The sequence below is a fragment of the Dromiciops gliroides genome, chromosome 2 (genome assembly GCF_019393635.1).
Source record: "Dromiciops gliroides isolate mDroGli1 chromosome 2, mDroGli1.pri, whole genome shotgun sequence".
NCBI lineage: Eukaryota > Metazoa > Chordata > Mammalia > Microbiotheria > Microbiotheriidae > Dromiciops > Dromiciops gliroides.
In genome coordinates, this window is record NC_057862.1 from 39,142,256 (window position 1) to 39,164,487 (window position 22,232).

A 22,232-nucleotide genomic window follows, 5' to 3' on the forward strand; every position below is an offset into this window, starting at 1 on the left:
CAGTGTCAGGGTAGATGGAAAGGCCCAGGGGTCCTGAATGTTCAACATTCGGGCATCATTGTCATCATCAAGAACAACAGAAATAAGTATAACAAGAAGAAGTGCAAAGACTCCTCCTCCTTACCTTTCCATCAGTTTTCAAGGCCAAGTATCACAGTTTTGAATGGGTGTTGTAAGCATATCGAATAGCCTCCAGATGAAGGCCACCAGGAGAACAGAGAGACTCCACGTGTAGATCATGAAAGGCACCAGGGATACTTGGCTGGTGAAGAGAAGATCTAATGGGACAATATTATCACTGTCTATAGATATTTGAAAGGTAGTGAGATAGAAGAAGGCTCAAACTCATTCAGTTTGCCCCAAGAAGAGAGAACTAGAAAAAAAAAACAGGTAGAAGTTGCCAGGAGATGAGTCTATTTTCAGGAAGCATAATAATTTTTTTTTCTAATGGTGGGAGCCACCCCAAAGTAGGTAGGAATTCACTTGGGGCCTATATATGAAGGACAGATGAGCACTTAGAGGGATTTGGTAGAGGAGATTCCTTTTACAACATGGGCTAGACTAAATGGCTAATGTGGTCTCTTTTACCTGTGAAATTCACTGAGTCTACGTGGGGAGTAATTACACTTATTGTGCAGATGATGAAACTGAGACCCAGAAAGGCAAAGCAATTTGGTCAGGATTACACAAGTTGTAAGAATCAGTTCATCAATTTAAACCAAGACCTGACACAGTGGAGAGAGAACTGGACCTGGAGGCAAGAACCGAGTCCAAATCTGGTCTCAGTTGCTCACTAGTTGCAAGATGCTGCACAAATATCTTAATCACTCTCTGCCTTAGTTTCCTTATCTGTAAAATGAGGAGGATAATAGCATCTTATTCCCAGGGTGGTTTTCAGGATCAAATGGGTAAATATTTGTAAAGCACAGTACCAGGCACATTTGTAGATACTTACTTAATAAATTTGTATTCTTTCCTTCCTTCTTCCTTCCTTCCTTTCTTCTTCCTTCCTTCTTTCCTTCCTTTCTTCTTCCTTCTTTCCTTCCTTTCTTCCTCCTTCCTTCCATCTTTCCTTTCTTCTTCCTTCCTTCCTCCCTCCCTTTCTTCCTTCCTTCTTTTCTTTCATCTCTCCCTGCCCCCTCTTTCTGCCTTTCTTCCCTTTCCTCCTTCATTCTTTCCTTCCTCTTTCCCTCCTTTCCATTATCCCACACATTAGGATAACAACATTGAAACGGTCTTCTTCTGGTGGGTTTCTTTGTTGGTTGCCTCTAGAATTTCACCAGCATTCTTAGGTAGTGCTAGCTATCCCTCCTATTCACTTAGATTGCTTGAATAGGTTTTGGGAGTGGGCATGTCAGGCCTATCTCTGTTCTGGGAGGGAATGGGCTCTGCCTGCATTCAGAGTCCTCAGCTGATCACTGTTTTTATTACCGTTTTGTATTCATAAACTGTTTTCCCTCTAGGAAGCTTGGTGACAAGTAATGTGTTTCTTTTTCACTTTCAGGCTGCTCTGCAGACAGCCGGTGAGGCTGTTGCCAATTAGTGTCTGCAGGGTTGGCAGTGGGGGTGAGAGGCAGCCAAGCCCACGTGCCTTTTCCTCAGGCTTCTGGAGGCCTGTTTGGGTGGTAGTGACTCAGCTGCCACCACTGAAGGCTGCTCTATACATGTGGGTGTGTTGGATCCTTATTTTCCATATGTAAAACTATGGAATAGTCCACAGACTGCTGCAATTAGAGTAAGAGAACCTGAGTTCAAATTTGAGTTTTGATTTTTATTGCCTATGTGATCTCAGGCAAATCACTTAACCTCTCTGAGCCCCACTTTTCATTTACAAAATGAAATAGCCTCCAAGATCAATCTCCTCCCACTCCAGATTAATTATCATATGACTCAATAATCTTTAGGTTTAAATTGCCACCTAGCTGCCCCTTAAACTGATAATCCTAAAGTGTTAGAATTAGTTGACCAACAAGGATGTATTTAAGGCATGGCTGGAGATGATGTCTTAGATCACCAAGATTTTCTCACAGTCTCTTTCTAGAAGTATATCATTGCATGGGGCAGGTAGGTGGTGCAGTGGATAAAGCACTAGCCCTGGTTTCAGGAGGATCTGAGTTCAAATCTGGCCTCAGAAACTTGACACTTACTAGATGTGTGACCCTGGGCAAGTAATTTAACCCTCCTCCCCCCCCCAAAAAAAAATATATCATTGCAAATGATTCTACTGTGTTTTTTTTAATCTTTACAGGTGTCTAACCTCTACCTGTATGACAGTGTGTTGATGCTGGCAAATGCCTTCCACCGAAAGCTGGAAGATAGGAAGTGGCATAGCATGGCGAGCCTGAACTGCATGCGGAAGTCTACTAAACCTTGGAATGGGGGCCGATCCATGCTGGATACCATCAAGAAGGTACTGATTGAGAAATTCCCATCTCATAAAAAGTGGCCGAACATCATTTATTGAGTGGTTTGGGATATGAAAATCATTTTTTTCTATTCTAAGATTAATCCTTCTGGATAGAGCAAGGTCCCTCACTAGACGACCGCTTTTATAACCTAGTGATTGAGTTGAGTGCCATGCAACAAATCTCCTAGTTTCCTATTCACTTCTAACTTAATTTTGAGATTAATCTGGATAAAAGTTGATGCCATCATGGAAACTATTCTTCGAACTTGGCACTGTGTTGCTTTAATAAAATGGAAATGTGTATCGAGGGTGGGACAACTAAGGCTGCTCTACATTTATGATGTTTTCCTGTGCTGAGATATCTTATGAATTTCTGATGGAAGCAAACTTAGCAAGTTAGCTTATAAGTGAATCAGAGAATCCACAGAAGACTTGTTAAAGTGAATTGGCCTTTAGAAATTGTGAAAGAGCATTTAGGGAAATCCACAGTGTTTGGAGTTTTATCTTCAATAAACTGCTCGGGGTTTCAATAACAGTGAAAATGTATTGGTGTCAGTTTGAATCAACTGGCATCATGATGAAGAGCTGGGAATCCTTGCTGGGGGAAGTTTATTCAAGGGAAGAAAGTGAGAGGATGGGAGTTTTAGAATGTGGTTTCCATGCCCTTTTATGTTTTCATTTGGAATTAGAAAATACCCTTCCTCTGGTTTCTTGGACATATGGGGGAATTCCTTATGGCTCATCCAATTATTACTGATTGGATACATTTCTATAAGTTCTTTCCATATTTAATTATATTGCTTCTCTTAGTGGATAGAAATATTAGCTACATAAAGGAGAGACAATCAGATAAAATATTCAGGTTGGGGGATCAGGGCTATGATTTGTCTTTCCTTTGGTTTAAACATAGAATTGTGGTCAGTGGTACAGTCTGAGAGAAGTGCTGGACCATTGGGTCTCTTCTAGTTTCTAAAGTTCAGAATTTCAGATGACCTTATTGAGGTTAGTTCCCTAGATGAAATCGGGTCCTTTGTGAAGGACCCTGAGCTAAGCTCTAGACTTAGCTAACTTAGTACGATGAATGAAGAAAGGAAGAAAGCAATCAAGGAAGGAAGTAACCAAGGAAGGAAGGAAGGAAGGAAGGAAATGGTTGCTTCTTACTACATGTAAGGCACAAGAGATACAAATAGAAGAGCAGTCACTGCTTTCAAAGAGTTCATACTCTAATGTGAGAGACAACATATATGGAAGGTTTCAGCTGCAAATTAAATGGAAAAGTCCTAAGGTACCATGGAAAAATATATGGTAATACCTATTCAAAATCCCTCACTATTATCCAAGTCTCCTCAAGCTTTTTCCATTCTTTTCTCTATAATATCCTTAGAATCTCTTGTGGGAGAAACACTCTTGGGGCAGCTAGGTGGCACTGTGGATAGAGCACCAGCTCTGGATTCAGAAGGACCTGAGTTCAAATTTGGGCTCAGACACTTGATACTTACTAGCTGTGTGATCCTGGGCAAGTCACTTAACCCCAATTGCCTCACCAAAAAAATGTAATTGAGAAACACTTCTGCTCATTTCCTTCTCCTCTGTCCCAGAAGTTCCTTCTAGTCTGATAGAGAAGTGATGTTTTCTACTCTCTTTGGCAGGGCCACATCACTGGCCTCACAGGAGTGATGGAGTTCCGAGAAGACAGCTCAAATCCTTATGTCCAGTTTGAAATTCTTGGCACCACATATAGCGAGACCTTTGGCAAAGACATGCGCAAGGTAGGCACCTAAAATGTCCATTATTAATTGCTTGAAGTATCATATCCTAGTCAGAAGGAATGACAACAGAAGGAAAGAAATAGGGACCAGTCTTTTTTTTCTTGCCTGCTGTGCAAGGTTTAATTAGTGTGGAAAGAGTGTCTTCGCATTTGTCTCCCAGTGAAGCATTCACAGTTTATGCTACATGGTAACTGCAATGCCTAGGGATAGTAAGCAAGCAAGAAGTACTTTGTAATGCATTTTCTCTGCGTGCATCAAATAGAGTTTGGGACAGCGTCTGTGGCTGTTTCTTTTCAAGAGACTTATAACTGATTTATTTAAAGAAACTTGTTCTAATCACTAAACGATTTAGAAAATAAATGACAACACCAAGTCACACATGCTTCTTACCCGCACTCTTCACCAAATGTATACACACAGACCCAAGTGTGCACATGCACGCACACACACACACACACACACACACACACACATCCATAATCACTCACATGAAGGCACCCCTCATACACTTGCATTTTACTGTCACATGCAGATTCACACTGGCAGGCACATATATGTATGAGGAATAGGATTCCAAAGGGTGGTGCCTGCATGTTGGTAAGCCCTTGGCATTGTCCTCTTTCCTGGAATATCAGGGAGAATAAAACTATCCATGCATAGATCTCCAACCTTGTGCTTCGAATGAAGAATGTTTGAAAGGATCATCCAGTGTGTCAAATTGTCATTATGTGTGTGTATGTGTATGTGTATGTGTATGTGTATGTGTATGTGTATGTGTATGTGTATGTGTATGTGTATGTGTATGTGTATGTGTATGTGTATGTGTATGTGTATGTGTGTGAACAGCATTAGAGTTAGGGATCAGACTGGATTGTGATTTCATTAGCAAAGGATACTCTCAGGTGAGTAAACTCCTACCATTGTGGGTTAGTACCCTCTCTTCAACTTTGAGAATTGCCTATAGCACAAAGGGGTTAAGCAGCTCAAGGTTACTTAGTATTTGCCAGATACAGGATTGGAGCACCAGTGTTCCTGCCTTTAAAACTAGGTCTCTTGGGGCGGCTAGGTGGCGCAGTGGATAAAGCACCGGCCCTGGATTCAGGAGGACCTGAGTTCAAATCCGGCCTCATATACTTGACACTTATTAGCTGTTTGACCCTGGGCAAGTCACTTAACCCCCATTGCCCCGCAAAAAAAACCACACAACCCCCCCCAAACCCCCCAAACCAAACCACAACAAACAAACAAAAACTAGGTCTCTGTTGTCTACATTGAACTGTCTCTTCCACTAGGGGAGTAGGCATTTTAAAAAGTTGGAGGTGGTGGGGGAAAGAGAAGCAAGGAGATGCTCAGAAAAGAGACTGAAGGATATTTAGATAACTGCTGATATAACCAATCTTCAATATATCGAACAGACATTTAAGTGTGCACTATGTCTCAGAGGTTGTACTAAGTCCTAGATGTAAAAAAAAATGGATCTTTGCCTCAAGGCCTTTACATTTTTACTTGGGTTCTGAATATCCAGTTTTCATATCTTTTCCTTCCTGAATTATGGAAACTTGCTTCCAACTAGCAAACAGGTTGACTTTATTTTATCATATTTTGACTGACTGAGTTGAGATGGGCAGCCTGAGAAGCTTCCCTTGGGACCAAGGAAGATTGGATAGCCACTAATAAAACCCCAGATTTATATTGTAGACATATTGTCACTTGTTGAGAGTGGGTTTCAGTCACTACTATTAAAATATTATCTTTATACCAAATTGACACCAGATTGTAGTCCATAGTAGGATCTTTTCTAGTATAGTGACAGTAACACAGCCACATTTTTGCATACACCTATGGACAGGTTCACTTAAACTCATATTCCTTTGCAAGTGTGGGTTTGAACTGGAATCCAAAGAAGATCATAGACCAAGGAAGGGAAGACTGGGTAATTAAAGAGGTAGGTTATGTTTTAGATTATTCTTCAGTGAAGGAACAATTGGGTGACAGGTGGCAGGTAGCAGGTAGAATGGATCAAAATGAATTTAAAGTGCCCATTAACATAATTCATTGGCTATGTCTATGGTGACAAGAAAAATGTCCCAAGCTGACTTTCTGATGTGAAGATGGAGGTTTCCTAATAGAAATCAGTAGATCTTTCAGAATTGTGCTAGATTAGCTGCATTTGACACTCTTGTAATTGACTGGGGGAAAAGGATAGAATCAGAAGAACTGGATGGATGGATGGATGGATGGATGGATGAACATGTATTAAGCATCTACTATGAGTGAGATGCCAATGATATAAGAACAAAAGTAAGATAGCCTCTGTCTTCAAGTAGTTTATATTCAAATATGGTTAGACACCACACATAGCGGTGTGGTGACCAGGGAAGGGAGTTTTAATTAGGAGAATCATAGGGGTACTGGGTGATGGTCATGGTTATAGGAATGTAGTGAGTTTTATAATAGGACTTCTGAGATAGTGATATGGCCACCAGGATAATAAGCAGAAGTGGGCTAGTCAATCTATAATTATATGGCTATAGACACTCAGGGAAAAGATTACTGGCTCTTTTTCATTGAATTATGTTACCACGGGGTGATCAGAGATTGGTGGAGTGATCTATGGTGTCAGATATTGGTGATATTATTAAGGGTAATCAGAAATTCGTTTATGATGTCATTACCTCATGAGGAGTAAAATATAGAGAAGAGAGGTTATTAATATGACTGATGGTGACATGAAAGCAAATGTGACTGCACAGTGGCTGGCACCCCAAAAATCTGAAGTACATTGCAAATCTTCTATCCAATGCTGATTGATGTTAAAGACTAATTTTATGTTAATTCTAAAACATATAGCTATAGAATCACTTATTTAGAAGTGGAGGGCCCAGGTTCAAACCTTCTTTGTCACTCTCTACTGGTGTTCCATTCTGTACATAGGCAAGTCACTTAACTCTCATGGACCTCAGATGACTTCTGTAAAATGAAGAGATTAGGGTATTAGTCTAGGTGGCCACTGAGATCCTTTATACCTCTAAAAATATAACAGAGTGAAAATAGCAAGAGAGAGAGAGAGAGAGAGAGAGAGAGAGAGAGAGAGAGAGAGAGAGAGAGAGAGAGAGAGAGAGAGAAGGGGGGAGGAAGGGAGGGAGGAAGAGGAAGGAATGGAGGGAAGGAGGAAAAAAGGAGGAAGGGAAGGAAGGAAAATGAAGGAAGAAGGAAAGTATACAAAACTTATGTTTTAGAACTAAAAAGGACTTTTGCTGTCATGTAGTTCAATTCTCTCATTTTATAGAACAAACAATTGATGCCTAGAAACAAATCTCATCCAAGCATCTCCATCCAGGATAATCCATGTATTACATGGATACAAACAATAGCCAATTATTTATTAAGTACTTCCCATTTTCCAGGTGCTGTATAAGTGCTGAAGATAAAAAGGGGAAAAACAAAAACAAACAAAAGCAGAGACAGCCCCTGTCAGTAAGGAATTTACATTCTAATGTAGGAGGTAACATATACAGACCTTTGTACATACAAGATAAATACAAAGTAAAGGAAGGTAGCTTTAGAGGGGAAATTACTAGCACTGGGGAGATGGGGAGAGGCCTCATGCAGGAGGTGGCACTTGAGCTGAGTATTCAAGGAAGATTCTCAGAGGTAGATGTTAGGAGGAAAACCACTATAGTTATGGGCAATGGTCACTTGCAAATGATTCCCTTAGTCACCTGGATTCTATTATAGAATTAGCTACTTCCTAAATAGTGAGTACTCAAGTCAGTCTCCCTGCGATGCTGGATGCCACTCTAGGAACCTAAGAGAGGCCTAGGAACATCATCCTCTACTTCCTGTTTCAAGTGTCTGGGTTTTCCACCGTTACCAAGGAAACACTCATCAAAGACCCTGAAACCAATGGGAGTTAGAATGTGTCTCTCTGTCTTACCAGAGCAGGATAGCTGAATATAATTGAGTTGGAAGAGAAGCTGATTTCAGAGTGGATTTTATTCTAAATTGTATTCTTTTGTCATTTAAAAAAAATCCTCCTTTCACCACGGCATAGGCCATTCATTATATGGTAGCTTAGCAAGCTTATCAGCACTGAGGAGAAGTTATCAGGAAAGGAGTGAACAGCATTGACTGTAGTATCCCATGTTTATCATTTAAGAAAAAGGGGATATTTGTAAAAGAAGCAAAAAAGAATCTGAGTGATTTCAAAATGAATCAAGGAGAGATGACTAGATTTCTCACTCGTGGGGAGGGTAAATGAAGAGACTGAACACACTGAATGAGAGTTTATGTCTGAGAGGAGCTAGGCTTATTCCTGTTAAGTGTCTCATCCCATAACAGCATGAAGGAAAAGAGGGGGAGATAACGGAGGGAGAGAGACGACAAATCAGAAATGGGAAATAGTATTCAAATTGAAGGGCACTTGGAAAAGATAGAAAGCTGAAGGATAGGGCAGATAAAATATAGACATTGCATCCTTGGAGGAAGAAAAAGGAATGGAAATGATCACTTCTATTAATAGTATAAATCACACATAAAAAAAAAACAACACTATACACAGCAGATGAATGAAAGCAAATGAAAACCAGATCAAAGTCTCATAAACTAAGTATCGGAAGTAAAATTTTTGATAATGAGTGAGGGGTCCCTACAATTTAAAAAAATTAACAATGGAAAATAAAGCCTACAAGCTAGTTCATATAATGTTCAAACCAATGAAGTTAATTAAAATCAGGGAACAAAAGGATGGATTAAAAATAATTGCATCAAAGGAAATCCATTGGAAGAATGACTCATCTCAGACATTTAAGATTAAGTGGTAAGAAGAGACTGGGAAGAATCAGCACTGATCTCCCAGAAAGAGAGAGTTGGTAGTTTCCCCTTCAATGGCAGGGTGATGATAGAGCAGTATCAGGTGATATTGCCCCAGAAGCATTGGCTTGAAGAGAGAGCCCTGGATGGAGAATGAGAAGCCATGGATTTTATTTCTCATTACTACCAGCTTTGCTATGCAAACCCAGACAAAGTCCCAATCCTTTTTGAGTTCTGACTAATCTTGGGAATGGGAAATGATGAAATGTCATTCTGCTTAGGAGATCATGTATCTGAATCACTACCTATCTGGTTTTAGCTGAGCTTGATCTAGTACTGGTCCTTTGAGGCTTTTTCCTGTCCTTTGGGGATATTTTTTTGTAAAAGTCTTGGCCTTCTGTACTAGAGGATTTCCTTTCCTTTGCTTTCCTTTTTTGCTCCTTTCTTCCTCTTTTCCTCTTTTTTCCCCTCCCTTTTCTTCTCCTCTCCTTGCTTTTCTCTTCTGTCTTCCTTTTCTCTCTCTCTTTTCTTTTTTCATTATTCCCTTTTCTTTCCTCCCCTACAGCTGAAAATGCCCAAAGGGAATTGGAATAGCTAGTTGATTGAAACTTTCTTTGATTTTTATTGGCTGGGTGTCAATGCTCAAGGAGGGTTGAAACTGAGCATGCCACCTACATGGAAATTTCCAAGACTTAGGACTTTTTATGTACTAAATAGGGAATTGGCCTTAAAGCCAAAAAGAGTTGAATTCAAGCTTCTCATGTGAGTCATACTTGCTATATTACTTAAAGAAATCACTTCACCTCTCAATGCTCTAGGCAAATCTCTAAGACTATAAGCTGATGAGAGATGATGCCATCCTGCATTAGTGGGAGTTTCTTCCTCTGGGAGTTCCCTATAACAATGAAATTGCATATGTCGTCTCTATCCCTATGACAGTTGCAGAAAAAAATGCATATTAAATTACATATTAACCTCTTAGGTGCTTGACAACTATGATGCCCGTCCTAAAAGTTCTCCAAGCAAAACATCCTGAGTTCTTTCAAATGATCTTTGTATAAGATAGTCATGAACTTTCCCGAACCTCTTGGTCTTTCTCTTCCCAGATCATTCCAGGTGGCTTTGCTTTTTGTTTCTGGGACTGTTTCACTTAAATTCGATGCTAACTCACCCTTCCAAATCTGCTCAACTCAAGGTGGTTTTTGTTTGTTTTTTCTATTACTAACTAAATTATTCTTTCTTCAAAACTATTATGGTAAGGAGATGTTTCTTGTTTTCTTCTTCTGTGTTAATAATCATTTTTAAAGCTGCCTCTTTCTGAGATGCCATTGACTCATTTTCTTCTAGAACACTTTTGCCTAAGAGCATCCTTTGACTCAATACCATTTTCTGAATGAAGTGAAGGTGGCTAGATTCTTTTTGGTTCAATTTTCAGTAGAATGAGGGGAGGAAAGGAAAGGTGAAAGGAGGAAAGAGAGACAGAGAAAGAGAATTTGAGGATGGATGGAAGCAAGGAAGAGAAGACTTTGAAAGGGGAATAATCTGGGTCCCTGCAATCAAGTAGGGGGTTTTATATATGTTTAAAAGTATTACTAGTGCTGCTGACCTATAACCTTCAGGTGGAGGGGGTAATCATTGCATATCAGAGCTAGATGGTTCATTCAAAATCCAGTACCCCCATTTTATAGATCAGGAAATTGAGGCCAAGAGAGGAGCTGTGACTTGCCCAGCTAAGGAGACCTAGAGAATAAATGGTGGGGCTGGGACTTCAACCCGGTTCCCCTGATGCCTTGGTCAGCATGCTTTCCACTATTCCAGAAAAGAGCTATCTTTCTTTCAATTCCAATAGACATAGATCAAAGAGCTTAAAATAATTTGATGTTTGTTCTGGAATAGTCCTAGTAGATCATTTAATCCAACTCCCTCCCATTACTTATGAAAAAAAATAATTGGAGCCTGCAGGGAGGCTGTACCATAAACAGTTACAGAGCTAGTCAATAGGATGGGCATGAGGAGAACACCAAGCTATAATGTACCAGAGAGTCCTCTTTATTCTATCCCCATATTTTCCTCCAAGATCAGTGAAGTTAAAAGAGCGCTGGCTCTAGGAATCATGGATCTAGATTCAAAACCTACTTCTAAGCCTTGCCACCTGTGTAATCTCGGGCAATTCCTGGCACTTTTCCAAGTCTCAGTTTTCTTATCTGTAGGATTAGAAGGTTGGACTTCATTACTTCTCTGGTCTCTTTCATCTCTAGATGTATAAAGTGTTGTGCTACATCCTTTTTAGAAGTCCGTATCACCACCTTATCTAGTGATATAATGGACACAAAATTGGATTTGTAGTTAGAAGATCAAGGTTTGAATTTGAGGTGTACTTCTCAGTGTCTTTATGGCTTTGGGTAAATCATTTCATTTCTCTGGATCGTAATTTCTTCAATTATACATTTTGGCATTGGACTAGATGATCTCTAAAGTCTTTTTTTATTTCTGTTTGAAGCCCCAAAGCCCATCACCCTATACCCTTTGCTCAGGGCCGATTTGAAAGAATTCTTTTGCTGCGTTCTATACCCCCTCTTTCCAATTCCTTGGGAATAGGGAGGTGTTCTGGGCCTCCTCTGTATATACAAGGACTGTCTTCCATTCCTCATCTGTCAAGTTTTATTTTTAATAAAAGCATATTTTGTCAAGAACAATAATTGTGCCTCTTCAGTGTTCTATGCCAGGGAATTTGCGGAGTGCAGTTGATTTTTAATGAAGTGATAACTTCATTATTCCATGATTGCCACAGGAGAGGTTCCCAGCTTTTCCCCTTTCTTCAAAATGCACCATTAACATTCTCATGTGAAATATCAGGCCAAGCTTTGTTACATCCACACAGCCTACCCCATGTTCCTTAGGCCAGGAGCTTCCAGAAACATATCTAAACCAGGAAGAAATGAGCTGACAGGAAAGGGAGCTGTGAGCGTCTACTCCCATAACATTAACTCTATCTTTAGTGGGCTACAGCACCACACTCAGATGAACTTTAATATTGTATTATTTATAATTTTAAGCAAAGAGCTATACGCATGTAATTTTTTTATTAAGCTGAGAATACACTTTGGTGATCAGTACTCAATTTACTTATTTGTATATTTGTTTTTAAGGAAGGGTACATAATTTTGTTTTTGTTTTTGTTTTTTTGTGAGACAATGATGGTTAAGTGACTTGTCCAGGGTCACACAGTTAGTAAGTGTCAAGTACCTAAGGCTGGATTTGAACTCAGTTCCTCCTGAATCCAGGGCTGGTGCTTTATCCACTGCGCCACCTACCTGCCCCTAGATGGGTACATAATTTTAAAATATTTAAAGGCAGCTAGTTTAGTGGGCAAGAGCACTGAAATTTAAAAGACCAAGATTTAGTTTTGCTGGTAGTCAGTAGTGTCAACTTTGGGAAAATATATCAAAGTTTTATATGCTTAGCGTGAAATAGGTATATAATTTTAAAACCAGAAGGGATCTTAGCAGTTAGTAAATTCAACCCTGCCACCAATCCATTGGTGAAGAAATGAAGACCTATAAAGAATAATTAACTTGGGCAGCTAGATGGCGCAGTGGATAGAGCACCGGCCTTGGATTCAGGAGTACCTGAGTTCAAATCCGACCTCAGACACTTAACACTTACTAGCCGTGTGACCCTGGGCAAGTCACTTAACCCCAATTGCCTCACCAAAAAAAAAAAAAAAAAAAAAAGAATAATTAACTTTCCTATCATCCCACTCATCCTAAGTGGCACATGGAGCATTCGAAATGCTTTCTTCTGATTCCAGTGACACAGTCTTTTGCCACTGCTTGCCTTCAGAGATTCTCAAGTTCTTCATCTGTAAAATCAAATAAATTCACCTAAAGGGTCTCTAAAGCTACTTGCAACCTATGTTCCCTCTGACATAATAGGTATCTGAAAAACTGTCAGGTTGAGGAAGTAGTAGATTTATACTACCCAGCTCCAAAGAGAAATGTTACTCATTGCAAGGGTGAGAGAGAGGGAAGGGTTGGTTACAGGGAGGCAGATTTCAACTAGGTATAAGGAAGGACTTTCCAATAAAGCTCCCCAAAGTGGGAATGACCATGTTTTGAAACAGAAAACTCCAAAACCCTGAGAGAGTTCAAGCAAAGGCTGCAAGCAGGCCAGAGGGTGAATTAAATGACCTTGAAGATTTATTCTGGTTTTGTGATTCCATTTATAATTCTGAGAGATTACATCATTGTTAGGAACAGTGGTAGAGATCAATTAGGGGCAAGTGAGTCAGTGCATAGAGTGGTAAGTCTGGGGTCAATAAGACCCAAATTCAAATGCATCCTCAGACACTGACTAGCTATGTGATATTGGGCAAGTCATTTAACCTCTGATGACCTCAGTTTTCCTATCATTAAATTGTAGATAATAATAACACCTAACTCCCAGGGTTGTTGTGAAGACCAAATGAGATCATATTTGTAAAGGGCTTAACAGAGTGCCTGGCACATTGTAGGTATATATATATATATATATATATATATATATATATATATATATATATATATATATATATATATATATATGTATATATATATATATATGTGTGTGTATATATATGTATATATATATGTGTGTGTATATATATGTATATATATATGTGTATATATATATGTATATATATATGTATATATGTATGTATGTATCATCATCATCCTCTTTGATTTAGCACCATATTATACCACAACGACTGGGCATAAAAATATGTTCATTAGGTAGATGGCAGTGTCTAGTTCAAGGTAAAGTTAGGAGTCTAATGGTGCCAGATGGTTGAGTATAATGGGCAGGATGGAAGGCATAAGAAGACTAGAAAGGTAGGAAGGGGCGATATGAGGGAGGGCTTGAAAAGCTGAATAGAGAATTTTATATTTATCCTGCAAGAATTAGGGAGCCATTGAAGTTGAATAGGGAGGTGGCCTGGTAAAAATGCATTTGAAATAGGTCAATTTGACACATGAATAGAGGATGGACAGGAGTGAGGAGACACTGGAGGCTGGGAAACCAGACTTCAGGCTATTGCAATAGTCCAGATGTGAGGTGATGAGGGCTTTGGGCAGGAGGATGACGGCAGTTCCAGAGGAGAGAAGGAGACACACACACACACACACACACACACACACACACACGCACGCAATCACGATGCTATGAAGATACAAATGCAACTGATTGGATGTGGTTGACTATAAAGAATGATGTGGGGAGGGTTATGATTGGCTTGTAAGCCTGGAAGACTAGGAGGATGGTAGCACTCTGCAAAGTAATAAGGAAGTTAGGAAGAGGGTAGCATTGTGAGGAAATAGAGCAAGTTCAGTTTTTGACATTTCCAGTGTAATGTAGTTATGACACATTGAGTTTGCAATGTCCAACTGAAACTTGGAGATGTAAAATTGGAGGCCAGAAGAGAGAACAGGGCTGGATGAATACCTCTGAGGATCATTTTCATAGAGATGATAGTTAAAACCATGTGGTTTGATGAAATCATTGAGTGAAACAGTACAAAGGGAGTAAAGAAGTGGGCCCAGGACAGAGCTTTGGGGAACACCTATAGTTAGTAGTTGTGACCTTTACAAATATCTAGCAAAAGATAATGGAATGGAGTCATCTAACAGATAGGAAAACCAGGAGATCAGTGTTATGAAAACTAAGGGAGAAGAGAATATCAAGAATAAGGGAGTAATCAAAAGTTTCAAGTAATACAGAGAGGTCGAGAAAGATGAGAAATGAGAAGAGGCAATTAGCTTTGGTGATTAAGAGATCATTGGTAAATTTGGCGACCAGATTCAGTTGAGTGACAAAATTGGAAGAGAGAAAGAAGAGGATAGGGAGGGAGAAGAGATAAACACTGAAAGCTAGCAGAAATGGATTAATCAAGTGAGGGTTTTTGAAGTTGGAGAAAAAATAGCTTTATTTGTAGGCAGCAGGGAAGCAAGCATTAGGTAGGGAAATGCTAATTGATAAATGACAGAGGAGGGCAGCTAGATAACACAGTGGATAGAGTGCCAAGTGGGGAATCAGGAAGACTCATCGTTGTGAGTTCAAATCTGGTCTCAGATACTTCCTATCTGTGTGACCCTGAGCAAGTCACTTAACATTGTTTGCCTCAGTTTCTCATCTATAAAATGAGCTGGAGAAGGAAATGATGAACCATTCAAGTATCCTTGCCAAGAAACCCCAAAATGGGGACATAACAAGTTGGACATGACTGAACAATAACTAAACAATAACAAAAGGATGACAAAGGGGTAAATATGCAAAATAATATGTACATGTAGAGGTGTTAGCCTTGCAAGGGAGAAGAGTTACTTCTTTATGTGAAATAAAAAAGAATGCAGGATGAGAAAGTCACAAAAATTAGCTTAATGGTATGATATAAGGCGATAAGAAGGAGCTCATTGGAAATTGTCTTAACTTGTTTTTCAATGAAATATGAGGCTATGTTCTAAGTTGAGAGAATGAGGAATCATGGGAGCCATAGGAGATTTAAGGAGGGAATGAACAAATTTAGAAAACTTGCTGTGGTGAGTGGGAGAGAGAGTCAATTATTGAGGTGGAAAAAGATTGCCTTGCCACAGGGAGGGCCCAGTTGAGATTAAGTAACATCAATTTTTATTGAGCTCAGTCTTCATGCTTTCATGAGTTTCTCAAGCTTTATTCAACAGCAACATCAAAATGTTTTAAGATTTGTGAAGCTGTTTCCAGCAGTATGACACAATGAAAAGAACATTGTAGAATAAGAGGATCTCATTTTAAGTCTCACCTCTGACATTTATTTCGGGTGCGACACTGAATCTGTCACTGGGGGCCTCAGTTTGCTCACATTTAAAATAAAAGGAATGGATTTGATGACCTCTAAGATCCTGTTCAGCTCTTGTCCTATGACAAGTCCTATGGATTTCCCTGATAATTCTGTGAAATCAGGACTAGGAGTATTTTATATATTCATTTTACAGCTGAGATAAATAAAATATCTTGCCTTTGGCCAAGCAACTAATATCAGAGATGAAATTTGGATACTGATCTCACATTTTTGTTCTTTCCATTAGTCTATACTCCTTTGATACCTCGGAATCTCAGTCCAAAAGATATAATTAGCAGGATTCTCAGCCTCATTCTAAGGCTCCTTGTTCATTTAAAAAAAGATCGAATTTCTGAATTTTCTTAGGAGAGTGAGGGTTCTTCATAGCAAAAGGTATTGGACCTGAAATTTCACTGGTGGAGGGAACTGTACACCCTACCAATGCAGGAAAATAAATCTTTAGCAAGATATGGTGAAAGCTTCCTTACATTTTTGAGTCTTAGAGACTTGCCTCCAGAACTGAGAGCTTAAGTAACAGGTCCAGAACCAACATATGTCACTCATACTGAAGCTAAATGCGGAGGCTGAGTGGGTCTAATATAAAGATTATGAGATAAGGAGGCAAAAGACGCCAACTGAGATAAATGATTTGGAGCCAGGATTTAGGGATTGTGACTGAACTGGGAATGTTTTGGGTAAAGAACAAAAGTCTCAGGGTAAGTATTAGCTGCTTTATGTGTTTTCAGGTTTGACACAACAGAAAAATTAGATTTGCTCTACGTGGTCAGAGATGGCAAAAACCTGTAGGAATGAGTAGAAGATACAAATAGACCACTTAAGGTTATTGTGGGAGGAAGTCCTAATAATAGAAGCTGTCCCAAAGTGGAATGGACTGGATGGTAAGATGGTGGGCTCCATGGAGCGTCCCAAATAGAATCTTCATGATCACTGGTCATTTATGTCCCAGTGGGGAATCCTGTGGGTTATACTAGATAGTCCCTGAGTTCGATTGTAAATCAAATTCTAGGATTATGGGGACTGCTTCACCTCTGCCCTGGTGTTTCCCACTAGTGGAATCCCTGACAAGTCACTAAACCCCTCTGGGCCTCACAGATAAGTTTCCTTATCTATGAATTGATTAGCTTGAACCAACCAGTTTCTAAGGTCTCTTCTAGCTCTCAATGATGAAGCTGGGATGTTATGGCAAAGTACTTTTTCAGGTAGTACCTTCAGGAATCTAATCAGTTTGGGTGTCCTGCAGAAAGTACTTTTCAAAATGGCCATAATTCTGTTCTTTATACAGACGTCTACTCCCTGCTTGGACAGCCCTAAAGCATGCACCTGGGGTCGGCAGTGCATATTAATCCATATTACTACGATGTCATCTGAAGTAAAAAAGAAAAGCGACTCCTTCATTGTTTTTGTTAAAAGTGGTTAAAAATCTCCACTGATGCCTTTGAAGGAGCAGACCTTTTTACCATTGCTTGGACCACCTACCAAACATCCCCACTGCTGTCTCCACTCTGTCAATGTTCAAGGCTTGGTTGCTGCAGCTATATTGGAACCTGGGCTGAGGGTAAGGGAGAATAGCAACCATCCAGCTCCATGGTGCTGCTGTCAGCTTCCTCCACAGTCTATCCAGAAGCAGGGAGTCTTTTGATGATTGAAAAAACCATAGAAACCTGGGTGGAAGTCAAGAGCTCCTCAGATATGCTTTGTATGATACCACTAGTGTACCAGACAGGGGTAGATTATATTCACTGTCAAAGAAGAAACTTTCCAATTTGGAAATCCAACCCAAGTGACCAAAATCTTATGGTGAATAATCCTTTCCCAAATCCTATTCCCAGGGTTCCAAGTCACGCCAGTTGACTTGAGAAAGCTATAGCAATTATCTGTACCTTGCCATGATCAACATTTTGAATGAAGGCAGAGAAACGGATGTACCATCAGCGTCATCCTACCCCACCCCTACCTTGTGGCTACTGAGAGCTATCATATAAGCCCTCTGTTGTGGAACTCAAGGGTAATAAACCTTGGAGTCCCAGTGGAAAACCAATCATTTCCAGCAAGGAAACAAATTTTGGTTTCCAGCTTCTAAGGGCTTATTATAAAGTACAGTGAAGAGGAAAAATCATTTTAAAGAATATTGGAAAGTACCTCACCAGGGCTCCCTCACCCCTTGCAAATGTCAATGGAAACCTTATTTGATGCTGCCAGTCCAATGGCATCAGTCAGAGGCAGAGACAATACACTCTTGATTTCAAAATCAGAAATGACAGCTCATGTCTTTCCCAGCGTTCCCAGCAGTGGTGCACCTCTCAAGTCATGATTGCTGCTGTCTGCTGCATGAGCTGTCTCATAGGAAAGGAGCTTAGCCATTGGCTTAACTGCCACTTTAGAATCCTCCACAGTCCCTGGACCCACATGAAGGTGACTTGCTACTGGTACAGTGTAGTAAGAAGAGGGTCTGGAATTCGGATTTGTGTCAACACCTTTAACAGAACATGTGATGTAATCCTATATTTCTACCCTGTTGTTTTGTGGGGTTTTTTAATCACTGATGGGAACAATTCCAAGATGATTTTTCCAGGCACTCAAGTACTCCCATAGTCTGATCATACCCTATTTATTTAACCTCATTTCTCATTAACTCCCTAGTGGGGGCCTCTTCATGCCCATTAGCCCCACTTATTCTTGATGCTACCCCTTTTTTCTACCCCTTTTTCTCTAACTACAGGACTGTTTCTTACTCTATGAGTGATATTGGGCCAATTGTTTAAACTCCCAAAGCCACAGTTTCCCCACCTATAAAAAAGAAGGGATTGGATTTGATGATGTCTCACCCCCCTTCAAGATCTCATTCAATGACTGTATGATTTTTTTTTTTAGCATCTGTAACAATTCAGAGCTAACTTTGTTGGTAGAGAGCCGGATTAAGTTTTCTTGGGTAAGCCCAAATCACATTGGCCTCTTGTTATCCTTGCTTTCTGTGCTCACAAGCTATAACTCCCCAAATCAATGTCTGGTGAGGTTCTTGAGTTGTCTATGCATCTAGAGGGTCGCCTCCTCTCCTCTTGAGGCCTAGGATCAGGTTCTCTCATTTTCTTTTATCGCTCAAAGTGATATCCTTAATCCATGGCCCAAAGTAAATGCTCAGTAGATGCTTGATGACTGCTTGGCAAGTAAACAATTTTTAAGGGGCTATGGACACCCACCTCCTCCCACAAAAAATAGCAATATACCTTGTGTTATTAAACAAGTTTCATATATAACAACAATAGAGAATAGCTTATATTTACACACCATTTTAAAGATTACAAGGCACTTTATGTGGTTTATCTTCTTTGATGCTTACAATATCCATTTTACAGTTTTGAAGAAACTGAGGCTGAGAGGTAAAGTGATTTGCCCTGTATCACATGGCTAGTAAATATCTAAGTCAAGATTTGAACTCAGGTCTTCCTGACTCTAATGCCAACACTCTATTCACTGTTCCACATTTGAATAGACTATAGTGACTTGCAAACATTAGGTCCGTAATGATAGGATCATAGGTTTAGAACTAGAAAATTACCTTAAAGGTCATCTAATTTTAACTCTTATTTTATTTTATTTTATTTCATTTCATTTATTTATTTATTTACTTGTTTGTTTGGCTATTTATTTATTCATTCATTCATTCATTTATTTATTTGTTTGTTTGTTTTTGTTTGTTTATTTATTTATTTTTGCAGTGCAATGAGGGTTAAGTGATTTGCCCAAGGTCACACAGCTAGTAAGTGTCAAGTGTCTGAGGCAGGATTTGAACTCAGGTCCTCCTGAATCCATGGCCAGTGCTTTATTCACTGTGCCACCTAGCTGCCCCTTAACTCTTATTTTAAATATGGGGAAACTGAGAAGTTCAAGAGCTTTCTCAGTGTTACATAATTATAAAGTGAAGTGGTAAAACTGTGACATTAAATGCAGGGTTCTTCCCACTGCATCAAGTGAGCTCTGTTGAACTGAACTGAATTATACTTTGATTTATCAAAGAAGATATCACATTGTCTCAGAGGCCATAAAATTCAATGGCTCCATTTAACAGGTCCTGAGAAATCTGGGGACTTGCCCAAGGTCACAAGCTCGTTAATGGCAGAACTGGAAATTGAATCTCTGTCCCCTGACCATCTTCATAGGGCTCTTTCTTCCATGCCACATTTCTTCAATACTCGGTCTTAATGAGGTATCCTCTCTACATGCTTGGGATTCTTACTGTGGCAAATAGCCAAAGGCTCTCTGGGTTGGTCCAAGCCCAGAGTCTTTATGGATTACTACTTCTGGCAAATGTTTGGCCCCAAAGACAGCTCTTATATTCCCATTCAAATATTTAGAAGTAGATTATAAATAGAGATTTTGAAGACTCAAATCCCAACTCCATTTGTAAACTTTGCAGGGTTCAACCCTCCCCATTCATTATTTACAATGACTGTCAACAATTTGCCTCACATATTGACACACATGGTGCCCTTAAAACAAACCCAGTTCTTCTCTACTAACAGCTCAGAGTCTACCCTCTAGATGGCCCAGATTTCAGTAGACTGAGGGAGTTTAGTTCAACCTGAAAGACTTTCAATATTGAATCAAAGTGGTGGAGAGGAAGAAAGTATCAGGAAAAGGGTTGAAGGCCCAGTAATGAATAGGCTAAGCTTGAATACTAGCTTTCCAACTTACTGTTTAACCAATCTCTCTTGACCTGAGTTTCCCCAGCTGTAAAATGAAAGGGTTTGACTAAACCCTTTCCAAGGTTTTTCTGTGCTCTAAATTTGTGATAGTCTGTTAACTGATAGAAAACATCAGAGATAAGAACTGGGAACTAGAGAAAGGATAAATAGAGACCTGACAATTCAGAAGGAAACAATAAAGCCAATGTCATACTTAAAGGCAAAGGCCAAAATTACCAAACAAATCAGTTCTTGAGTGTGAAGCAAAAAGCAGACACTGTCCAAGGCACAAGGGTAAAAACCAAAAACGAAAAGTCAAGCATATGAGTATCTGAACCAGAGACAGAGCTAACCAGAAAAGGGAGCTAAACTTAATGTTAGAAACCAGGTTTCAATCCAAGCCATTAGTCATTTTGGCCATGTCTGACTCTTCACAATCCCATTTGGGGTGTTCTTGGCAAAGTTACTGGAAGAGTTTGCCATTTTTCTTCTCCAGTTTATTTTACAGATGAGGAAACTGAAACAAACAAGGTTAAGTGACTTGCCCAGAGTCACACAGCAAGTAAGTGTCTAAGGCCCGATTTGAACTTGGGGAGAGGAGTCTTTCTGACTCCGAGCTGCACTAGGTAATACTCAGTAGCTTTCTCTGAAATCCACTTTTCTCATTTGTAAAATGAGCCTGCTAATCCTTGGACTAGCAGAATACAAACTGGAATATAAAGGTGGTACAATATGAAACCGGATCATTTTACTTTCATTTGGATTGGACACTTCACAGGTATTGGATTTGGTTGAATAAAGAAGTCAGCAGTGGGAGAAGGTGAGATAAGGAAGGACTAAAAGTGATTGCATCCTTTGAGTGATGGGGAGAACTGTAAATTTAGAATTAGAAATACTTGGATTTGTATCCTGCCTTAGGAATTGACTGGATGTGTGACCTTTGGCAAGTTGCTTAACATCTCTGGGCCTCAGTTTCCTTGAGAGAAGAGGCTATGATGTATGTCCAAGGCCAGTTTGAGGGTTTTGCATATTTATTCTGGGTCTATAATTGCATGAATGCTTGAGAGTTCCAGGTCATATAACTTTCATTACCAATGAAGACCAGCCACTCTTTGGAAGTTTGGTCTTGGAGAATCACCTGATGTACTCAGCGGTTAGGTGAATTACGTTTTTGTCAAGCAGTTATTTTGTGTCAGAGGGATACTTGAACCCATGTTGGCCTCAATCTGAGGGTGACTTTCTATCTTTTACATTACAATTGTTTTTAAGTCTTAACTGATTTCAGATAAAGAAACTGATACCAGATTTATGTTTCCTTTCAATTCCAAATCTGTGATCCTATGATCAAATATATGTATAATCATCTTCTTTTCTAAAGTCATGCAAAAAGTTAGTGGTAAGTTTCAGAGGTAAATTTCAGACAAAGGTAAATTTCAAATCTAGGTCTTTTGACCCCACAGATCAGTGTTCTTCACCAATCTACCGGACTTCATTCTCCTATGTTTCTGAGCTGAGACCTAATTTGAAAGTATCCTAGGGAATTTCAAAGTTAAAGAGAGGAACACATTTCCTCTAATATCCAGTATTGGCAGCTGGGAGTGTGCTATCACCTGCAACAGAGCCTCCCAAAATCTCTGTCAGCAGCATGTGGAGACTAGAATTCAAAATGAGAAAAATGCAATAAATAA

General features: G+C 39.6%; 1 protein-coding gene across 2 annotated transcripts in view; it reads left to right on the forward strand.

Moving 5' to 3' along the window:
* The window catches only part of GRID1 (glutamate ionotropic receptor delta type subunit 1), a 1,160,974-nt gene that overhangs the window by 928,191 nt on the left and 210,551 nt on the right, over positions 1–22,232 (forward strand). For both annotated transcript variants that reach the window (XM_043982152.1, XM_043982151.1), the window contains exons 7-8: positions 2,249–2,410; positions 4,057–4,176. In XM_043982152.1, the coding sequence (XP_043838087.1) occupies positions 2,249–2,410; positions 4,057–4,176 (282 nt within the window). The remainder of the gene's footprint in view (positions 1–2,248; positions 2,411–4,056; positions 4,177–22,232) is intronic.